Genomic DNA, 18,502 nt, shown 5'->3' on the forward strand with positions numbered 1-18,502 from the left:
CAAGCATTAATCTCTGAGAAGACCACAACTCTTGAAAGAGGCAGTGCATTTGGGAAGGGTTAGATGTACCTACCTGTGCAGCTTCCTGCAGCCTCCACCTCTAGACAACCAAGCCGTCTTTGAATTCTGCTGTGACTGTGGGAGGCGTTTTCCCCTACGGATGGCCTTCAGGGTTTGAGAGTAAATTATTTACTGCCTTTGTATCAACAGTGTGTTGCCTGCACTGTCTGATGGATGAGATCTACTCAGAGTGAAGCAAACCATTGTGCCTGTGGTCAAGTCCAGCGTGTTCCCATTGGTGGCAGGATTTGGGAATCTCTCACAGATGTTAGCTGCTTGGTTTCCAAAGACACATCAGTATATGGCTTTAGGAACTCACTCCCTTGAATGGGGAAAGACATTTTTTTAAGAGATTTAAACTTCCTTTATTTTGTCTAAATCAACCTTATCAAATATCACACCTAGTTAGTTTTGCTTTTGTAACAAAAGACTTTAAAAAACAAAGATTTGTAGGGCACTAGTTACTACAAAGATGAGCTTAGTTGCCTGAGAAGTTTTCTGTCATGTACAGCCAGCCTTGGTACTCACAGATTCTGCATTCCTGAATTTACCAATTCACCAGCTCACTAGAATATACTTGTATCCCTAGATTGGTGCTTACAACACCTTCCTGGTTTGGGAAAAATGGAAAGAGGTGAAAAGTCAGAGGAAAGTCAGGAAAACCTCTGTTCTTCGCAGAGATTAAGCTCAAGAACCCTCTACTTTCTGGTCTGAATTATGATGCTGTGTACAAGGATCTCTTTTTTCTTTAAAAATATTTGTTTTTTACCTTTTATTTATTTTGGCTGTGGAGGTGGGAGGACAGCTGTGGGTATTGGTTCTTTCCTTCTACCACACGGTTCCCAGGGATCAAACTCAGTCGCCAGGCTTGATAGTATGTGTTTTACCCACTGAGCTAGCTCTCCAACCTGCAAGTGGGTTTTTTAAAACATAACAATCCTATTTAAAAACAAAAGAAAACACTCTTGTACTTTTTTTCATGGTTTTTATTTGAAATGCTCCCAGATACGATGCTGAAGTGCTGTCTACTGTCCCTAGGTGCAGAAGGCTGTGATGGTATCTATAGAAATAGGTGTGTTAGATAACATTGGTCAGGCCTGAGCTTTCGTGATGGTGAACATGAGTTCAGTGTCAGACAGCAGTCCAGGATATCCACACAGAGGAGACGGTCGTTCTTCCATCCTAACACTAGGCTTCTTTGATGCGCTGGGGAAATGCCGGTTATGCACAGTGACACATCTTCACTGATGTTGAAGCTATGAAAAGGATGGGAAAGCAAGGAACTTTAGAGATTCATGGAATGAAGATCTGTAGTTGACAGTGTCCTGGACAATAGTGTCACAATGCCAGAGACAAAACGAATTCGCTGTAACCTAGCCCAGGGCCAGCAGAACTGTCATTCATTATACACTGATTAGGCATAAGGGAAAGGATGCTTGCAGGCAAGAAAGGTTGCATAGATCAGAAAGCTACAGAAAATTGTTTAAAATACCAATTCAGTATTGCAAAAAGTAGAGAGGGAAAAAAAAGGCATCCTGATGCATATGGAACAGGGATTCTGGTGTGCAAATAGCATTTTAGATGGTGAAAACTGTGACCAGAAGCCTATAGGAATCCAACACTGTTTCCGTGGGGAGCAACAGTTCAGTATTCCTTGTTGATTGAGCACAGTGGTTTCTATGAGGGGAGCTGATTGTGTGCTCTGTGGCTGGATTAATTGACTAATACCAGAGTGACAGTGCCCGTTGTTCGTTGCCTTTGTCATGGACTGTAGAGCAGTGACACTCAGTGTCACCCAGGTTCAATAGCACTTCTTGAGAATGCAATTAAATATCTGGCCATGGCCTGTCTCCAAACATAGCACCCTCTTTGTAAAGAACAAGGTCAAAGGGGACAAGCCCTGTTTTGTTTTGCTTTGTGATTTAGCACAGTGGAGGTTGTATTGTCCCTAAATCTCTAAAAATCAGCCCAGACACACCAAGAAAACAAGTGTATAATTAATGTCCAGAGCAAATTTCAGGCCTGAATCTAGTGATTATATCATAATATATCTGAGACTGAAAATAACACAGACCGTCTTCTGAGAAGCTCTTAAACTCCTGACAGAGATATTAAGGTATTATTAAAGTATATTTGTGTCAGGAAGACAGCGACACTCAAAACCAGCCTTAGATTAATCCCTTCCTGCCATGAACTTCTTGAAAGACAAACAAAACAAGAAGAAATAAAGGAGGGGGCTTCTTACTCTGTGACATTGACCCTAAACGAAAATCCCCAGTCCCCACAAGCTGAGTCAGAACAACCTCTGGGGCAGGATGTAACTGTGCATTCTAACCTTCCCTGGGGATTTGATTCATATCCTCCCCAACCTCCCCTCCCCTCCCCTCCTCTCCCCTCCTCTCCCCTCCTCTCCCCTCCTCTCCCCTCCCCTCCCCTCCCTTCCTCTCCTCTCCTCTCCTTCCTCACTTCCTTTTTTTTTTTTTTTTTTTTTTTTGACAAAGTCACTTTGTGACTCAGGTACTAGGATTAAAAGTATGTACCACTATGCCTGATTTGATTCATATCCTTAATAGACAACTACTAGGAATTTTTGCTTGGTGATTAACATATTGATACTTAAATCTAAATGGCTCTGGTTGCAATGTAGAGAGAACTGGAGGCAGGAAGAACAAGGGACAGAATTGGTTCTTAATTAGGAAGAGGTGGGTGTGCCACCTTGGAGTTGTTCTAATCTATGAGGGCCCAGATCCTGGCTGTTGTCAGGGATTCTGGGCCCGAGGGTCTAGAGTTTATGCCTACATATCTGCCATACATGGTTCTCAGAGTTACCTGTGGCTAAGAGTGGTGATCCTAGAGGCTAGTTTCAAAGTCACAGGAGTAATAATCAGGAGAATCTCCTTTTACACCAAAGCCATCTGTATCTCAATAATAAAGACTGTCAGGAAGGTTGTGTGACTGGCAGGGAGGCCCAAGGCAGGGGTGTACTTCCCATGACTGTTGAAGCCTCCTCCCATAGGGCTGCAGGAGAGCTGTACAACTGACCTTCTGGGTTATAGCCTAAGTAAGGACCACTGTCATGCCATCTGGTTTCCTCTTGGACGACTGCTTCTAGTTCTGTCTTTAGAGTCCTTACAACATAACTTACTGTAGTGGGATGGGTTTTTAAGCCTGCTGTCTCAGCTCACCTTGTGCAGGAGCCTTTCATCTTTGTAACTCTGTCTAACTCATTTCCTTTTAGGCAGTGTGATCAAGCTGGAGGAGCAGAAGTCAGACCTAGAGCGGCAGTTAAAGACGCTAACAAAACAGATAAAGGTAAGCCGCAGACCAGGAGTCTCCTCTACCATCTTACTGGGCAGTACTCCTGTCTTAGGTTGGAGATGTTGGGAAGGTACTGTTACACTCTCCAGCCAGCTTTTCCCAGAACATCTCCAACATACATTTTTTTTTTTCTGGCAGGAAATGAAACTAAAGCAATCATTCAATTTTTAGTTACAAAGAACTCTTTGCCATCAAGGAGTTACCTCTTGTGTCTCTTTCAAGTAGTGAGGCACCATTAAAGCCAAGTCTTTCTGCTTAAGCTTCCTAATGACTGATTCTTCAGGAACTAAGCTTCAGAAACCCCTACATAGAGACCCCAGCACACTTACCTAGTGTCTGAGGTAACGTGGAGTCTGTCCTTTTCAGGAGGAAACAGAAGAATGGAGGCGATTCCAGGCAGACTTACAGACTGCAGTGGTAGTGGCCAACGACATCAAGTGTGAGGCTCAGCAGGAGCTGCGCACTGTGAAGAGGAGGTTGCTGGAGGAGGAAGAGAAAAATGCCAGGCTGCAGAAGGAGCTGGGAGACATACAGGGGCACAGCAGGTGGGTCACAGGAAGAGCCACACTTCTGTGAATCAAATGGGCACATAGTCAGTGCTTTGCTTCTTGTGAAGGAAAAAAATCTAGCCAACTGTTCTCATATGTTTAAAGAAGGGGCACCTGATAGACTTTAGTATTCATCAGCATAGGGAGAACACACTCATAAATAATAACTTGCCAAAGTCTCTACATCAGAAAAAGCTAAAATGACTTCATGGAGGAAAACTGCCATCAGATAAAGGAGCCATTCCTACCAGCCCAGGAATGTGCTTCGTGATTTCTGATCTCATGGGCTAGTTCAGAAAGGTAGAGGCACAAGGATAGACGCAAGTGTGAGACCAGCAAGGTCTAAATAGGGAGTCCAAGCTACCTTGCATCCCTGCTGTAAACAAAAACAAAGAAACAACAAAAGTCGTGTGTCTGCTGGATCCAGTGGTGCCTGATACCTGTAATCCCAGCTCTTAGAAGACAGGCAGGAAAGCTAGGAGTTCAAGTTATCCTGAGATCCATAGTGAGTTCACCAAGCTTTATTCCCAGCCCCCATCCCAGGTGCCTCACAATACATTTGCCCAATCACGTTTAAGAACGTGTTCCTAAAGCAAACTTGAAGTTGATTGGTATGGAAAATTCAAGCTGGAGAGATGGCTTAGCAGTTAAGAATGCCGGCTGCCCTCTTCAGAGGACCCAGGTTTGATTGCTAGCCAACTACATGGTGGATGACAGCCATCTGTAACTCCAGTCCCAGGGGAGATCTGATACACTCTTCTGGCCTCAGAGGGTGCCAGGCATGCATGCAGACTAAATACTCATACCCATAAGATCAATGAAATTTAAAACTGAAGTAGGATTTACAGATTTACAGATTATCTACAGCATTTTTGGCATTCGGTAATGTGGTATCTTCGCCTAATGGGAGCTTTGAGAATTCTGAGTGTTCAGAAATTATTTTGAATTTCTAAATGTTTTCAAATATAAAATACTGTCTTTTAAAGTCAAATTTAGTGGGTTCTCAATGTAAGTTTATGGAAGTTGCCTTAATCTCTGTGTTCCGGGATTAGAGGCGCTGCTTGCTGATTTGTTCCTGAGCCTTAGGGTCTGACCAGTGGTTATGGGTTTTACAGCATTGGAAAGCTAGATTCTTCTCACAATTCTCTTTTTTAGAAGTCTTTTATATTGTCTATCAAATCAGTTACAGTTATGGCCTGTTCCTTTGTTTGGCTCGAGAAGGATTCATGCAGTCTTGGAAAGTCATGACCATTATTTCATAGTCCAACTTTATTTTCTGGACACCAAAGAACACGATGATTCTGGGGTTTTTTTTTGTTGTTGCTGTTTTGTTTTGTTTTGTTTTGTTTTGTTTTGTTTTGTGTTAGTCAGAAGGGGAGTAGGAAATGAAGGTTTCTGATGTCCCCTACTGAGATGATCACAGGGTCCTCTATTTGCCTTTGTGCCTGCTATCATTGTCTGTCTGCCGTGCTTCCACATTCTATGCCTTTGGAAGAGGAACCAAACCATAACTTGCATTACTTGCTACTTGCATTATTTTAAAAATTATTGTTTTATAAAAGGCAGGCTCTACATTTCTGTGGTGACTGTGCATAGATTATTGTACAAGATGCTGCGTTTCCTGCATAGGTTCACAGATCCCTGCTGAAACTCCGAGGTAATGGGACACCTTCACCTGTGTCCTGAAAGTGTAGGGCTCTGTGTGCTACATTCTGTCTCCTTCATTTTTCTTTTAAAAGCATGTGCCAATTTTTATTTTCCTGAACATTTTAAACCAACTACTCAAATCTAGCAACTCAAATCATAAAACCTTTCAAAACTTTAGAACTGACAGCAATCAGAGTGGACGTGTTACTGAAAACCATTCTGCTTCAGTGTTTGCCTGCCACTTGGCAAGACATGGGACAACTGCTGCTGATAGGCTCTTACTGGATTTTATACTTCTCACAAGTGGCTCCTTGAAGAATTGACTTTTTGAAAATTACTGGCTGGTAACTCAGCTTCTTCCTGAACCTACCATATGAGCAAAACTGGAAACCAACCCAAAGCCTTAAAGCTCCCGAAACAAGTTAGTGACTCCATGGTGGAACAAGTTCTTGCCTGACATTTCAATTTGACTTTGACAGTCACCTCATAAGAACCCTAGGGTTATTCATGAAGGAAATAAAGCCAGAGAACTTGCAGAGGGTTCTCTGATGAGGTCTTGCAAGCACAGCTGAGTCAAGAGAAGAACATCCATATAGCAGCATGACTGTAACATAGGGCTTGCAGTCCATACTCTCATTCTGTGTAAGTGGGCATTTAAAGGAATCACATAGAGTCAGCTGGTAGGTAAGCAAATGAGGAGTCTGGGCAGAAGTACAGAACAAAGTGGGATACAATTTAACCCATTAGTCATCTTTAGTCCCAGTACATTTTCAAACGTGTGGGTATTATTATTATTATTATTATTATGATGATGATGATGATGCTTTGAATGGTTTGAGACTGTTTTGTTTTGAACTTGAGTAATTCTCCTACCTCATCTTCCCAAGTTTTTAGAACTATAGGCACATGCCATCACTCCCTATTATGCTTTTATTTTAGAGTCAGAATAGTTGATCTTATTCAGGGAATTGCCAGGTATGCTAGGGGATAGCTATAATCCTATCGCTTGGGAGGTAGAGACAGAGGATGGGTAGTTCAAGACCATCCCTGACTTCATAGTGAGTTTGAGGCCAGCATGAAGTATACAAGACCCTATATTAAAAACAAAAACAAACAACAAACAACAAACAAAAACCTGGGTGGTCAAAGAATGAAGGTGGTCAAATATTTTCATAATTCAAAACAAACAAACAAACAAACAAACAAACAAACAAACCTGGGTAGTGGTGTCTCACGCCTTTAATCCCATCACTAAGGAGACAGAGGCACATGGATCTCTGTGAGTTCAAAGTCAGCTTGGTCTACAGAGCACGTTCTACGACAGCCAGGGCTACACAGAGAACAACTCTGTCAGGGGCGGGGGGCGGGGGGCATAAAAAAAATGGGTCCTAGAAAAATGGCTTGGTGGGTAAGTATGCTTGGTTTTAAGGGTGAGGACCTGAATTTGAATTCTCAGAAACTATGTAAAGAAGCTGGTCATGGGCACAAATGCCTGTAACCCTAGTGTTGGGAAGCTGTAGTCAGGTGGATGCCAGGAGTTCAGTGGCCAGCCTCTGAAACAGCACTCTTCAGGTTCATCTAAAAGTCCTGTCCTGTAGAGTAAGGCAGGGAGCAATAGAGAAAAACAATCCTGTCCTGTAGAGTAAGGCAGGGAGCAATAGAGAAAAACACTTGACATCTTTGGTCTCAACACACGAGCATAGGTGAGCACACCTGCACATGGATATATGCATACACCACATACAGCTACTCCTCAAATGTGTGTGTGAATACACACAGACATATACATACATGTGTATATGTAAACACATTACATATAGCACATATACATACATATATATGCATAAATGTCCCCATGTATCTTAATACTGATATATTGATGTTAGTTTATTCTTTTTTATGTTGTCAAAAGGTTTAATTCATAAGATAAAGCAGTTGTGACTATTCATGCATGAATTCTAACAGCAACAGTCAATCATAAATATAAAAGTTGCATGAACTATAAAGAGGAATATGCGAAAGTCATGGAGAATAAACTCTCCATCTTTCTAAACTCTCAGTCTTGCAACCAGCTGGCACTGCCCTCTTCCCCATGTAGCTCTACTCTCTGTTTAGATTAGGAACTATGACTAGGTGCTTTCAGGTTCTCCCATTCTGAGGCTGGTTGGTCAGCTGACCTTTCTCTGTTAGTCGGAAACCCAAGAACTAGCCCTGCCATCTCTCCCATGCAGTCCTCGGAACCTTAAGGATCACCATCTCCAAATGTTAGCTCTGACTTCCAGGCCTGATCTTTTTCTCCCAGAATTTAAACATGCTGATATATTTTTATTAATAAACATGAAAATGTTCTGTTTTACTGGACATAAATTAATGAATAAAAGTGTAAGATATAACTTTCTCAGTTATGGCTCCTTCCCTGGATAGTTAAGAGTTAGACATTAAAATAAAAACTCATTTGAATTAAAACATCACGTCTCTGGGATGGGATGTACCTCAGTGGTTCACTGCTTGCCTAGCGTGTACCAAGTCCAGGGTTTAATCCCAAATCAATCAATCAATTAATCAATCAGTCAGTCAATCAATCAATCTGCTTCATAGTTTTCAACAGATACAGGGAAATGTAGGAACATAGGCATCTCAGCATCTGGATTCTGTGGGGCCACATATAGCACTTCTAACAAAAGGTATTGATGATGAGCAATACACATACAGGAGTCATGAATAATAGCAGGAGCTATTTTTAGGGTGACATCTTCATTCTTACAGTATTTATCATGATAGTATCAATAGGCACCTGTGGAAGACATCTTTACAAGAAAGAACCTATTAGAAACACTAAATATCTGCTGCCGATTAACAGCATTAACTTCCAAAATAAAATCCTTCTGCTTCCATGTGCTGATCTTTACATCTTCCCCCTAGATCACACATTGTCCTCAGTGTGTATGCTGTCCTCACTAAGTGAAGCATGGTGACCTGTCCCATACAGACCTGCTGGAGCTGGCTTTTAACTAAGTGTGAACATCTGCTCTGTGTGCTAATGTCCGTTGTGTATGTCTGTGCTGCCCTGTCCTTAAAGTTCTAACATTTCAGAGCAACACAGCATGTGTTCTTTCTATAGCTGCTGCTAGAGAAGATGTGCCTATGATGGAGGAATAATGTTCTTGGATAACAAAGATGTCACTTGAAACTCAACTGTGACACTGAATCCCTGGTCTTGGTGGAAAGACCAGTTCCCATAGAAATTCCTAGGCAGTTTCTTATTTATTTTAGTATTACTGGGCCCACAGGCATTTCATTTGGCCCTTAAAGTAGAAATTGGACATCTCCTATGGTCTTCTCATCAAACATAATTCAGTCACTTGCATATGTTTTCATAGTTAAATACAGTTATGACATTAGATATATAAGCCTATGATGTTTAAATCTGTATGTGTGATTCTGAGGATCAAACCTAGGACCTTGTATATGCTACACAAGTGCTCTGTCACTGAGCTAACACCCTAGTCTAAAGGGCTACAAATGCCTTTCTCCTGTTTGAGAAAATATAGGTATGCTCTTCGTTGAGTCTTTAGGCTTCTTAGGCTGGAATAGTAAAAAGAGATCATTTTGTTTTGTTCTTGGCATTGATGACGGAGGGAAGCACAGAACTCTGCAAATGACAGGGGCTGATGTGCATCCCTGCTTCTCCAGGACAGTTCGTAGAGAAGTTCCGGGGAAGGAGCTGGGTAATGGCATTTTGGAGTTTTTGCCATTTGCTCAGTCCAAAAAGCATTGGCTTCCAAAACTTGTTTTGCAGCAATCAAAATGAAAACATGGCTGTATTGTGGGTATTAGCTCCTCCCTGTGAGGCAGATAAGCTGGTAGACTTGTGTTTATAAGCAAAGATCCCATTGGCTTATATAACTCCTTTACCAGCCTTCCCTCCCATTTCTATCTTCACAGCTCCATGGTCTCTGTCAGCTAGCAGAGCATTTGGTGGAAGAAAGAGAGCCCAGCCCTTGCCATGATTGGAAACTACTGCCATTTCTATATGAAAGGGGGACTCTGTAAAGGAGATTACCACTGTGTAAAGCGCTCACTTGTCTCCTATGCCATTCCCTGTCCCACACAGTCATCACAACCAAAGTTTCTCTAGTTTCCTCCTTCATCTTGGAATCAGCTCACTGCACGATCACACAGTCAAAAGTATTTCCCTCTTTTTTCTCAGAAAATTCAGTGCGCTCTCTCTCTCTCTCTTTCTTCTCTCTCTCTCTCTCTTTTCTCTCTTCTCTCTCTCTTTTCTCTCTTTTCTCTCTTCTCTCTCTCTTTCTTCTCTCTTCTCTCTCTCCTCTCTCTCTCCCTCCCTCCCTTTTTTCCTCTCTCCCTTTCTTTCTCTCTCTCTCTATGGAGAATAAAATGAAATTCTGAAAAACAAAATACAAATCTTGTAAAAAAAAGTTTTCATATGTAACTAGATCCCACAAAGAGAATAGTGGCATAGCAAGCCCCGGGCATTGGTGAAGCAGCCCTTGTGGGCTCTGCTTTCCGGTGTTTACTTTTATGCTGCCCACTTGAACACAGGATTCAACAATCTTGGAATTCAAGCTACTTGCAGCAAAATAAGAAGCCATCTGTGTGGTGCCTTAGACCAGAGAAGTTAAAGATCTGCTCCTAACATTGAGGCTTCCTTGAGCCTTTTTAAAGCTGCAGTCTCATTTCATTACCTCATTTGAACCTGCCCCTAAGCTTTGGTTGGTTTCTAGAGTCTCTGATGGGCTAACTATAAGCACGTTTGGTTGATGATAAAGGATGTAGTTAGGTGACAATGTCAGTAGAAACCCAACAAACTAATGAAGAACAACTTACAACAAAAGCCTCACAAATGAAACTCACCCTGGAAACTTAAAGACTTTCAATGCAGAAGCTCACAGCTCACAGTGGTCTGAAATGCAGGAAGTGATTTGACTTTTGGAAATGTGTATATATATATATATGTATGTGAAGACCTGTATCTGACTCAGCAAACCCATCAGGCAAAAACCTACGGCACGTCTCCTGTGAGAGGCGGCGCCAGAGAAGATCTACCTACTGTACTTCCCATGTGAGGACAACGCCAATGAAAACCTATTGCTTGTCTCGTGTGAGGGCAGCTCAGTGAAAATCTACCAGGCTCCTCTTGTGAGGGGCAGTTCCAGTGTGTCCATGTAGGGTTCTAGCTACATCGTTCTAGAAGATATGAGTTAATCTCTAATAAAAGGAAAATTAAGACTGGGGATTATTCTTAAACTCAGGAAGACATTTTGAGGTATTGACTTTGAGAGCACAGATTTAGCTTGAAATGAGAAAGAAAAGACATTGATATCTTCTGTAAAAATCATGTAGAAACGAGCTGGGCTTGTCCAAATAGGACTATAATTTGTGTTCTGAAAGACCTTTTCTTCAGATTGAGAATTCTAAGATGACTTAAAATTTGTGTGCCAAATTTTTTGATATATAAACAAAGAGAAAGACGCAACTTCAACTTCAAGTGCACAGCGATATTTGCAGTTATGTATCAATCTGTCTTTCCTCTGGGTACTATTGAATGTTTTCAACATCTGTTTATGATATGCTAAATAAATGTTATTTAGAAGAGTCTGTGGTTTGAATTTTAATCACTGGTTGCCTTTCTGGAGGGCTCGTATGAATTTTGTTTGAAACTTTTGCTTCATTATAATTTTACAAGGCTGGGAATGGAACCTCGAGATTACCTGTATAGTATGCACTATATCAAACCCTTAATACCTTCATATAATAGAATCTGATTGTATTTTCCTTTGTTTCTGGGGGTTTTATTTGTGTTTAAGATTTTTTTTTCTACTCCAGTATTTGTAAATACTCTTAAGTTTTCTTTACTTCACACACATGTAGATGTTCACACCCAGTCATTTGATCCCCCTGTGTTTACTGAGCCTGATGTAACATACAGCCCTTTTTCTTCCATATGCATAGCCAGTCAAGCCAGAATAATTTATTACCAGAATAATTCTTTCCAACTGAATGGAAATGTCACTTTCCGTTGTTTATTTCATCTGTGCGTCCTGTGCTCAGGGAGGCCTTTCCAAATATGCCCCTCCTTTCATATTCTTTTGAGTTAGTTCTGCTTCAGAATATTTTAATGGGATTATTGTAGTGTGTGTGTGTGTGTGTGTGTGTGTGTGTGTGTGTGTGCATATTTAAGTTCAGTCTTTCATTTAAAATTAACATCTTGCTAGCCATAGTGCTATATGTTTGTAAATTCTACCCTTGAGGGCTAGAGGATCTAGAATTCATACTTATCCTTACTTACCCAGTAAGTTTGAGGCCAGCCAGGACTATTTCCCTCCTCCTACCCTCTAAAAAAAGTCATTAAGTAAAATTGTCTTATTTCATCTTTTTTTCTGTTGTATGAAATTTTAAGGTAGATATTATCAAGTGCTTCTTTCCTTCCATAAACTTATAAAGGACTATTCTCTCCTAAATGTGATTCTTATTTTACGAAGTATTTTTATAGAAAGGACCTTTAAGGTTTTTTTTTATTTTTATGTTTTTATGTGAAGGGCTATTCTGTTCATCCCAAACTCTTGTTTAAATAACTACGAGTATATCGGGGCCTGACCTTTGCCCTGAGTATCTGTAGATTATGCCTGGATGTACCACTTTGCCTACTGATTCTTTAAATCATTGACTATAACATAAACTAGAAGGAAAGCTCTCAAAGTAAATTGAAGTTCAAATAGTATGCAATGGGAGAAGGTACCCAGTAAGAGAAATCCCTGCTGAGTGTTGGTGGTGCACACCTTTATTCCTAGTACTCAGGAAACAGAGGCAGGTGGATCGCTATGATTTGAAGGCCAGTCTGGTTTACATAGTGCTTTCCAGGGCAGCTAGGGCTACACAGTGAGACTCTGCCTTGGGGGAAAAAATTCCTGGCTTGTAGTTTCTTCTCTGGAGAAACCTGGATTTGGAAGCCACATTTCTGGGTCTGCTTTTGCTTAGTCACTGTCCCTGTTAGATACAGCCCATGGCATGTCCTGACCTATGCCCAGGATCCTTCTTCTATGGACAGTTCAGGAAGTGCTCATATCCCTGATGCTTTTGGCTTTATGCTTCGCGCCAGCCCTGGCCCTGGAGGGTAGAGGATACCTGGAGGGTAGGATACTGTCTTACCTCTTTGTAAGGGAACTGGGGGAAAGCCCTTGTTACTCCTCCCACTTATATAGATACACATTCTCTATAGCAGAGAGCCTTAAAAGTTTGTCTGCTTTTTGAGACTTGATCTCACTATGTAGCCCTGACTGGTCTAGAACTCACTATGTAGACCAAGCTCTCCTCAAATTCATGGAGATCTGTCTGCCTGACCCTGACTCTGACTCTGACTCCTGAATGCTAGGATTACAGTTTAAGCTAAGGAAATGGTACCCTTCTTTAGCTTCCATTGCTGATGGAAAATGCCTAACTGACTTGGTTCTTCTTGATGGGATTTAGAAAGTATGATGTGTTTAAGTTACCATTTTACCTGATTTTTTTCTCTTGTTCTGTATGCTAGTACCAAAATTAGAAAGCGAATTTCAGCAGATAATATTCGATGCTTGAAATAAAATACTTCATTTTTTCCCTTTTTTTATTGGATATTTTATTTATTTACATCTCAAGTGTTACCCCTTTCCTGGTTTTCCCTCTGCAAATCCCGTATCTCATCCCCTTCCCCCTGCTTCTATGAGGGTGCCCCCCCCATCCATGCACTCCTGCCTCACAGCCCTAGCATTCCCCTACACTGGTGCATCGAGCCTTCACAGGACCAAGGGCCTCCCCTTCCATTAATACTAGATAAGGCCATCCTCTGCTACATATGGAGCCATGGGTCTGTCCATGTGTACTCTTGGGTTGGTAGTTTAGTTCCTGGGAGCTCTAGGGAAAGGGGCCAGTCTGGTTGGTTGATATTGTTCTTCCTATGAGGTTGCAAATCCTTTCAGCTCCTTTAGACCTTCCTCAAACTCCTCCATTGGGGTCCCCATGCTCAGTTCAATGGTTGGCTGGGAGCATCCACATCTGTATTGGTTAGACTCTGGCAGAGCCTCTCAGGAGACGGATATATCAGGCTCCTATCAGCAAGCACTTCTTGGCATCAGAAATAATGTCTGGATTTGGTGGCTGCATATGGGATGGATCCCCAGGTGGGGCAGTCTCTGGATGGCCTTTCCTTTAGTCTCTGTTCCACTCTTTGTCCCTGTATTTCCTTTAGACAGGAGCAATTCTGGGTTAAAATTTTGGAGCTGGGTGGGTGGCCCAATTTTTTTCTTATAACAAGAGTAAAAATCTCCTTTTAGATTTGTTTAAAACATTAATAGTTTTATTATTTTGCCATCCCAGGTAAGAGCAAAGAATGTGCAAAGGAACTGAGTCAGTACATAGAGGAGAACAAAACTTCAGTGAGCTGAGCTGAAGTCTGGGAGCTCTATGGGTAGAGGAGAGTCACAGAAGCCTACAGTGACACTGAGAAACCTGGATCTGGGCTTTATTCCATTGTTCATATGGTTGATGGGACCGCTCCTCTTTACAGATAATCTACCAACTGAAAGCATATCAGCGATGTGATGGGACCATTGCCAAGTAGAGTTAACATGGAAATACTTTAGCAGTCGTAATACACAAGAGCTTACCTGTACTTGGATCAAAATAGGCAGTGCCACCAAGCAGTGCAGAAAATCAGCACCATTTGAAAGCTCTGTTCCACAGCTACCAATGTAAGCAGCTAGTTAGAGAAGCTAGGGGGAGATTTGAAGAGAATTTGACAAAGCGTACTGCCCAAAAATTCAGTTTACACCCCAGATTCACCATTTATGTGCCAGGTAGCCTTTGTCAGAGTTTCCCTCAAAATTAAATAATGTAAGAGATTTCTGTAGAAAATTAAGCCAGGCAGTGTGGTCTCTGTGGGTTTGAGGCCAGCCTGGTCTACAGAGTGAGATCCAGGACAGACAAGGCTACATGTTCATACATATGTTAAATTAAGCCATAAGACACAGAAGGTAGTAGACCTGCAGCTAACTAATGGGCCTGATGCAACTACAGTGGTTGCTGGGCCATGTCCTGAAAAACAAAAAAACAAACACACACACAAAAATCAAGCTTTCAGAAACTCCTTCCTTAGCTCCCCAGGACTGGGACTTAGGTAACACCTTGTGTGACACATTGCACTGGAATATGCAGTAGACATATATCATTTGCATTCATTTACTGAAGTGACGTTATAGCTTTCTATGTGGTAGCAGGCATGTTTTGTTTCTGTTTTAGATGTGATTTCTAACCAGAGAGTAGCCATTTCCTGCAGGATATAGCTAAAGAAAAAGGCAAACTCCAAGGTGGTATAGGGAAAGCTAGTGTGTTGGATTCACTAAACACTGTAGTGTTTGTTTTCATGTTTTGAAACCAGCAGAAACTGTGCTTTTGGACGGCTTAGAATTCCAAGGCATATTTGACTCCACATTGCAATAGAGGCCAGAGTTGGCTTTGAACAAATGCTTTGTCCAGTGTGTAATTTTGTATTTCCCTTTTATTTACAGAATTTGCTAAGATATTCCTGGCTATATGATTAAATATTTCACCTATTATATAGAATTCCTATTCCTCTTGCAAACACAGGGAGTGTAATCATTCATATATTGCTTGGACTGTAACAGCTCTTAGTCTAGTACAAGGAATTTCAGGCTTGTTCGCAATTAAAGTATGAGTCAAGTATTCTCTATTTGACTATTTTAGATTACAGCTTTCCCTCAGACTTTTTTTTTTTTAGATATTTACATAGGTAAAATTAGATACCTAGAGGATTGTGACCCAGGCTGCCTCCTCAAATCCACTGATGTTTCATTTACACTTTGCATAGCCTGAAGACTACTTTGTATTATACATTTAATGTATCTACAACCTCATATGGGGTCAAGTATGGAATTTCTACTAGTGGTACCATTTGATATTCAAAATATTATAGAATTTTTAAGGAGTGTGTGTTTGTGTGTGAATGAGAGAGGTTTTTTTTTTTGTCACGTGTGTGTATATACTGCATACATTTCTGGTACCCATGGAAGTCATAAGAGGGCATTTGAACTCCTAGAACTGAAGACATAGACAGTTGTGAGCTTAGGCTACATAGGTGCTAGGAATCAAATCTGGGTCTTCTAGAAGGGCAGTCAGAGGTGAGCCATCTCTCCAGGCCCTAATTTCAGATGTTTGATAATTTTGAATTTAAGATTTTTGGAAGAAAATGTCAGACTTATTCTTACCGTTAAAGCCAAGTGAGTGTCATCTTTGGATATGTTGAAACATGATTTCATATCACAGTGTTCTTAGGAGGCCTAAGTGAATCATCCCACTTATCATTTAGTGCTTCGAATCATTAGGAAACCTAGACACTTACAAAGAACAGATTGCAGAATGTAGGATTCTCCATTTTATTCTTACTAAATGAACAAGGAATGGCGTTTAGGGCCTTGGGTGCTCTTTGGCATAACCCATGTAAATGTACTAGAAGGTGGCCCACATTTGATGAGCTTGAGAGTTGCTAATGTGGAAGTAGGAATTTTTTTTTAAATATATAGACCTGATCTCTTAACCTGGCTTCATTTTCTTACTCCATACCCACCAGCTAATTTTTCTGTTTTATTTAATTCCTGTATTTATTTTCTTATTTGAGATGGAATCTTCCTGTTTGCCCAGTCTGGCCTCAGTCCCGGGCTCAAGTAATCTTCTGTTGGCTTCCTAAGTATCTGGAGCCGCAGGTCACACGGTCACACTGCCTAATCACCTGATTATACACCATGTACTGCAAGGCAGGAGGCACTACAACTACCTCTTTGCAGCAAATCATTAGAAGTTACTTTAGAAAAACAAAAGCAAGAAACAAAAAGGTCCCATTTTTGAAATGCTTGCTAGTTTCTCCCAAGGAAGTTTTCAGTTACTGATTTTTTTTTTTCCTGCTCAAAAAGAAGGTCTGTATAGTCAAGAGTGATATAAGTGCTTTAATTTTGTCTCATTTAAATTTAGCCTTTTGGTGTTGATTATAGAGCAATTAGAAGAATTAAGGACAAGTATTTTGAAGTGTAGGAGCTTATGTGTAGCTAGATTAGTTTAAAAAAATCGGGAAATATTTTAAACCTTCACTGACCTTATTAAATATGTTTCCAGAAATATTCTCTGTTTGAGCCTTTCTCATAAATTAGTCATCTTGCACAACAGCTGTGGCAATATGATATAATAAAAAGTGCAGTGATTTACCAACAGGGAGGTTGGGAGTTCTCATCTTGGCTCATTCACAAGAAGATTAAATGACATCCTAAAATCCTCTAGATAAGGAAGCCTTGGAGAGCTGAATCATATGACCTGTCCCTTGTGAGTCTGCTGGTGTTTAGAAACCACACAGCATAGAGTACATTTGTATGAGAATGGAAGCTTAGCACAGAATTTCCATTTTTTTACTCTCAGAGGGCAAACAGCATTTCAAGAAGGACTGGTGTATGTTATCAGTTGCACTTCAGTTGGCTTAGGCAGAAAAGTGTTAAATAACTTACAAAATCGCTAAGAAGACTGAATCAACTAGATTGTAGACTGAGCTTACAGGAACAGCTTTCTGAGGTTACAACACAACCGGACTGCCTTCACCATGATGGGAACCCTAAACCAGGAGGTTGCCTACCCATTTAGAAAGCTGCAACCACAATTCCTAGCCCCAGGAGCACCTTGCCTCTGTTACAGTCATGTCAACACCGTAAATGTCTCATGTTCTGGCTCTGGCCCAAATCTCTGTTGGGAAGCTTAAGTCATATGAAACCCTTGGCCAAGCAAGAGTCTTGGTATTCACCTCTCCAGCCTCTGAGTGCCCCCAGGACTGGAGCACGTGCCAACAGGCCAGGCCATTGTGTACACTGACAATAAATTACACTCACGTTTCTTCACATTCGCAGAGATAGTCATGTACTTTTCACTTAGAGATATCATTCTGTTTACAAATGTATTATTTCTGACTACCTTCTAAGAAAGTATAAAAAAATTGAGATCAGTATTTACTTTATTAAAATTCAGAAACCGATTAAAATTGGGGCTTCCCTTCCAGCTTATCCTGTCCACATTGGTTTTACTTCCATCTATGTCTTTTCCCACTGAGGACACCCTCCACCTTTTCAACTTAATGTGCTCTTTGCCATACAGACCTGTGAATGAAGAGCCAGAGCCCTCAGAGGCCGATGCTGCTGGCCGGTGGCGTGGAGTCTATGTCAACAGAACATCTCCAGCTCCTTCAGACTCTGCAACCACAGTAAAGTCACTGATCAAATCATTTGACTTAGGACACTCAGGTATTTTACAGAACTGTACATTCACATCCTATCTGCCACACTGGCCCCAACAAGTTGATTGGAGCACGAGCTCACTCTAGCTCATGCATCTCTGCGGGAAGCCTCGAAGAGCCTGTGAGGCCATAGGTAGTACTGAGGCAGCCTCATCCTACTTCCACTTGCTGTCTCGCCCCCACTTCATCCCTTTCAGGGCTCTCTTCTTGTGTTCAGAGAACTAGCAAGGATGGCCAGCAGCCTCATCTTCCAGGAAATGAGCATTCCCTGTGTGTATTTGGCCTCCTTGTCAGGAGTCTCAACATCCTCACTTGCAATGTGCTATTAGACTTTTTTCTATTTGGTCGTAGATGTGACCTTTCCAATCTGTTGCTTCTGATCTTGGGTTTCTTGCCAGCTTTTTCTGGAATGGTCTGACTGACTCACAATTTCCCTGTGGCTGTGTATCTTACATGAAGCAATTACACACTCATCCTTTAAGCATATACATGATAGTGTGTTGAAGAAGCTTTGATAACTTCCTTTTTTGACTGCCACAAATGTGCATTATATTGGAAGACTGAAGCAGTGGCTAATTCTAAGATGAAT

General features: G+C 41.3%; 1 protein-coding gene and 1 long non-coding RNA gene across 10 annotated transcripts in view; one reads left to right on the forward strand and one right to left on the reverse strand.

Annotated features, from left to right (window-relative positions):
- Specc1 (sperm antigen with calponin homology and coiled-coil domains 1) overlaps positions 1–18,502 on the forward strand; it is a 266,251-nt gene that overhangs the window by 171,769 nt on the left and 75,980 nt on the right. For 5 of the 9 annotated variants that reach the window (NM_001281818.1, XM_011249106.3, XM_006533656.3 and 2 more), the window contains 3 exons: positions 3,299–3,372; positions 3,745–3,923; positions 17,775–17,920. In NM_001281818.1, the coding sequence (NP_001268747.1) occupies positions 3,299–3,372; positions 3,745–3,923; positions 17,775–17,920 (399 nt within the window). Of the gene's footprint in view, positions 1–3,298; positions 3,373–3,744; positions 3,924–9,518; positions 13,197–17,774; positions 17,921–18,502 lie in introns of those variants that run through there. The other 4 variants (XM_030246110.1, XM_030246109.1, XM_017314640.1 and 1 more) reach the window with 2 other exon arrangements.
- On the reverse strand, positions 1,032–17,839 carry Gm39985. Its single transcript, XR_879913.2, has 3 exons — positions 17,777–17,839; positions 3,708–3,948; positions 1,032–1,316 (listed from the first exon to the last, which is right to left on the reverse strand). It is a non-coding gene; the product is annotated as a predicted gene, 39985 (long non-coding RNA).

This window comes from Mus musculus, chromosome 11 (genome assembly GCF_000001635.26).
Source record: "Mus musculus strain C57BL/6J chromosome 11, GRCm38.p6 C57BL/6J".
NCBI classification, from domain to species: Eukaryota; Metazoa; Chordata; class Mammalia; order Rodentia; family Muridae; genus Mus; species Mus musculus.